At 39.6% G+C, this 3,237-nt stretch overlaps 1 protein-coding gene across 1 annotated transcript; it reads right to left on the bottom strand.

Moving 5' to 3' along the window:
• Positions 1-741: 741 nt before the first annotated feature.
• Positions 742-2,451, bottom strand: LOC123499658 (SCAN domain-containing protein 3-like). Its single transcript, XM_045248002.1, has 2 exons — positions 1,738-2,451; positions 742-1,230 (listed from the first exon to the last, which is right to left on the bottom strand). Exons 1-2 carry the CDS (start codon positions 2,449-2,451, stop codon positions 742-744), a joined length of 1,203 nt encoding a protein of 400 aa, XP_045103937.1.
• Positions 2,452-3,237: the final 786 nt, after the last annotated feature.

Genomic DNA, 3,237 nt, shown 5'->3' with positions numbered 1-3,237 from the left:
TGTGTGTGTGTGTGTGTGTGTGTGTGCACGCGCGCGTGTGAAGCTGAAGACGACACCACAACGGGAGGCTGAACACAGCGGGCCCATGTGTAGCCCATCACCCCCGGAGGCCCTAGGCCTAGGGGTATACAACAACAAGCAGGACTGTCCATTGAAAAGGAGAAGCCAGTCACTCTCCTTCCTAACTACTTCTCTCTCTCTGCCTGGTGCGACACAAACCCTGTCCCCGGGCATCTCTCTATCTCTCTCTCTGCTTGGTGTGACACAAACCGTCTCTGGGCACTTCTTTCTCTCTCTCTGTCTGGCGTGACAACTCCCATCCTCAGATCTTTCTCTCTCTCCCACTACTGATCCTAGTGAGACACTGCCCAATCCCTAGGCCAGTGGTTTTTAACCTTTTTTGGCAGCAATCCAAAATCTTGCACAAATCAACCATTACGACCCAAGCCTACATAGATATACAAATTGTCTTTATAAGTAATATGATTATGCTTTTAAAAGTGGGTTACAGAAACAATATTACAGGCTGGGATGTTTAATAATACAAGTAGCACATATGAATAACAGTGATATATGAAAAAATATACAAACATAATTGCTAACCTCACAAAAAACAAAAAGGTATGTTTGGGTTCCATGCTATAAAATTAAATAGAATATTTAGGCTATGATATATCCCTGTGGAGAAAGAAATTCAAAATTATTCACAACTTAACATGTAATGTGCTACTACTCTTATAATCAGTGAGAGCCTTGACACTGAAGTGTGTTGACCAGCTCCTCAAATCTGGGTGATTTTGATGTTAGACTGCATCTTTGATCATCCTCAGGTTGTAGGCTGTTTCTGTACTTGGTCTTCGTGACTGTCAGGGCAGAAAATCCTGCCTCACACAAATATGTTGTAGCAAATGGAAGGAGGGCTTTCCTGGCTTCACCTCCAAGAATTGGCTTTTCTTTGTACACTTTTATCCAAAATGAGCTTAGTGATGCATGTTGCCTTTTAAAATCATAATGAAGTGCTTCATCACTCTGGATCTCAATAAGCTGCTCCTGTAGGTTGTGGATGTTTGAAATTTCCTCAGGTAGATCTTCAGCTTCAATGTTGAATGGGTTTCTGATCCAACTGTATTTATGTGCATTTTCTGGAATGTAATGGTCAAATTCTGTGACCAGCTTGGACATGTGTTGCCCAATAGTGTCTTGGACTTGGCTGAGAGAATAGTTTTCGTTCTCCAGAAGTATATTTAGGGCGGGAAATTATGCTGTTTTTCCTGCCTTTAATTTATTCATCCATAACTTCAGTTTCCCTTTGAATGATGACAGTTTCTCAGAAAGCCCAACTAATGTCTGATCACGACCTTGCATTGACATATTCAGGGAATTAATCTCAGCAAATATATCTGCAAGATATGCTACTTGCATCAACCAGTTTGAATCTGAGGATTTGTGGGCCAATTGATGTTTCTTTTCAGCCAGAAACATCTCGGTCTCAGTCCACAAATCAAGCAATCGTTGAAGAACCTTTCCTCGAGACAGCCACCTAACTTCAGAGTGGTACAACAGATGCATATGTTTAAAATCAAAGTCAGAGCACATTTGAGAGAATAACCTAGAGTTGAGAGCCCTAGATTACGGTGGAGGAGACTGAACAATCACCACACAAGGATTTTCTTGCTTAACTCGAGCAGTAAAACCATGACGCACTCCTAACATTGCTGGTGCACCATCACAACAAACGCTATAACACTGTTTCCAGTTAAGTCCTTCTTCCCTGAAGAATGAATCCACCATCATGAAAATATCCTCTCCTGTTATTGTGGTTTGCAGTGGCCGGCAGAACAAAAACTCTTCTTCCATGTCTTCTTGACCTTGATAGCGTACATAAGTCATGAGTTGGGTGTCATCACTCAAATCAGTTGACTCGTATAGCCAGAGACTGAACTGCCCACTCTCTTTTATGGCTGCTATCACCTGTGATTTAATGTTGCAGGACATACTCTGAATTAGTTTTTTAACTGTGTCATGCAAAAGAGGAACATGTTCAATTTTCTTGGCAAATTCATTTCCATTTGTTGTTTGCACCAAATCAAGAGCTGCAGGCTTTATCAGTTTCTCACCAATCGTATATGGCTTTTTAGTTCTTGCAATTCTCCAGCTTACCAGGTATGACGCAAGTGTTGCTTGTTGCATGCCGGTAACTGCTGGGTTGGTAGGAGCATCCAGTCTCTGCCTTTTCAGTTGCTGCTCCTTTCTTTCAAAAAAGCTCCGGTTCTTGTTGACAAGTCCATTGTGTTTTCCCTCCAAATGTCGTTTAAGTTCTTTTTTCTTGAAGGATTCGTTACTTAAGACTTCTCCACAAATAACACATTGTGGTTTAAGCACGCCTTGATGAGTTACATGTGTGAAGCCCAGGTTAAGGAACTCACTATTGTACATTCTCTTACTAGCCATGATTATTGTACTAAACCACCTGAAAACAACAGAAAAACACAAATGGTAGTTCAAACTACCGGTAAGAGAAGTAGCATTGAGTACCATATAATCTTGTAATAGAATTTCTTTTGATAACAGTAGAGAACTCTTTATGTAATTTTTCACTTCTTAAAGAAGGAATTCCAGTAACTCAATGGTAGTAGTAAAGTAAAGGTTTTAATACAAAAACAAGTAGCAAAAAGAACTCCGATCATATGGCTATTACGATAGGTACTTTTTAAACTTAGTCATGAAACCAATATATTAAATTCTAAATAGGTTTCTTAATGAATGTAGTGGCCACAAGATTATTCTATTAACTGTTTCATCTTAAGAATAAAATATACCATAGGAGTATAGCCTATACATGCCTACTTATAATTCAGTTTAAAATACATAAAACAGAACTATACATACATGAATCGAACATCAGTATACTAAACTACACATTTAAAGCAGCACTATTATGCAGTTATTTTGGGAATAATAAATAGAAAAGGGCTGAAACCGACACAACACCATTACTCTCACCTCCCTCTTTGAGCTGTTGAAACATAACTGACGCAGTGACGCTGCTAGTTTCGGCCCAGTGTTGCCAAAGCCACGGTAAAGAATTATTGTACGGAAAACTTCAAATTGTCGGTTTTACATTGAAATTATCATTAGTTCAGAGACATTATCATACAAACTATCTTACCGATAAACTGATACGAACAACTTTACTATCCTAGTAGGCCTATACTGGCGGCAGGCTCGTAGGCCCTT

The sequence above is a fragment of the Portunus trituberculatus genome, chromosome 50 (assembly GCF_017591435.1).
Source record: "Portunus trituberculatus isolate SZX2019 chromosome 50, ASM1759143v1, whole genome shotgun sequence".
In the NCBI taxonomy this organism is placed as follows: domain Eukaryota; kingdom Metazoa; phylum Arthropoda; class Malacostraca; order Decapoda; family Portunidae; genus Portunus; species Portunus trituberculatus.
The sequence above is the reverse complement of the archived record's forward strand: the minus strand, read 5'-3'. Positions and strand labels throughout refer to the sequence as shown.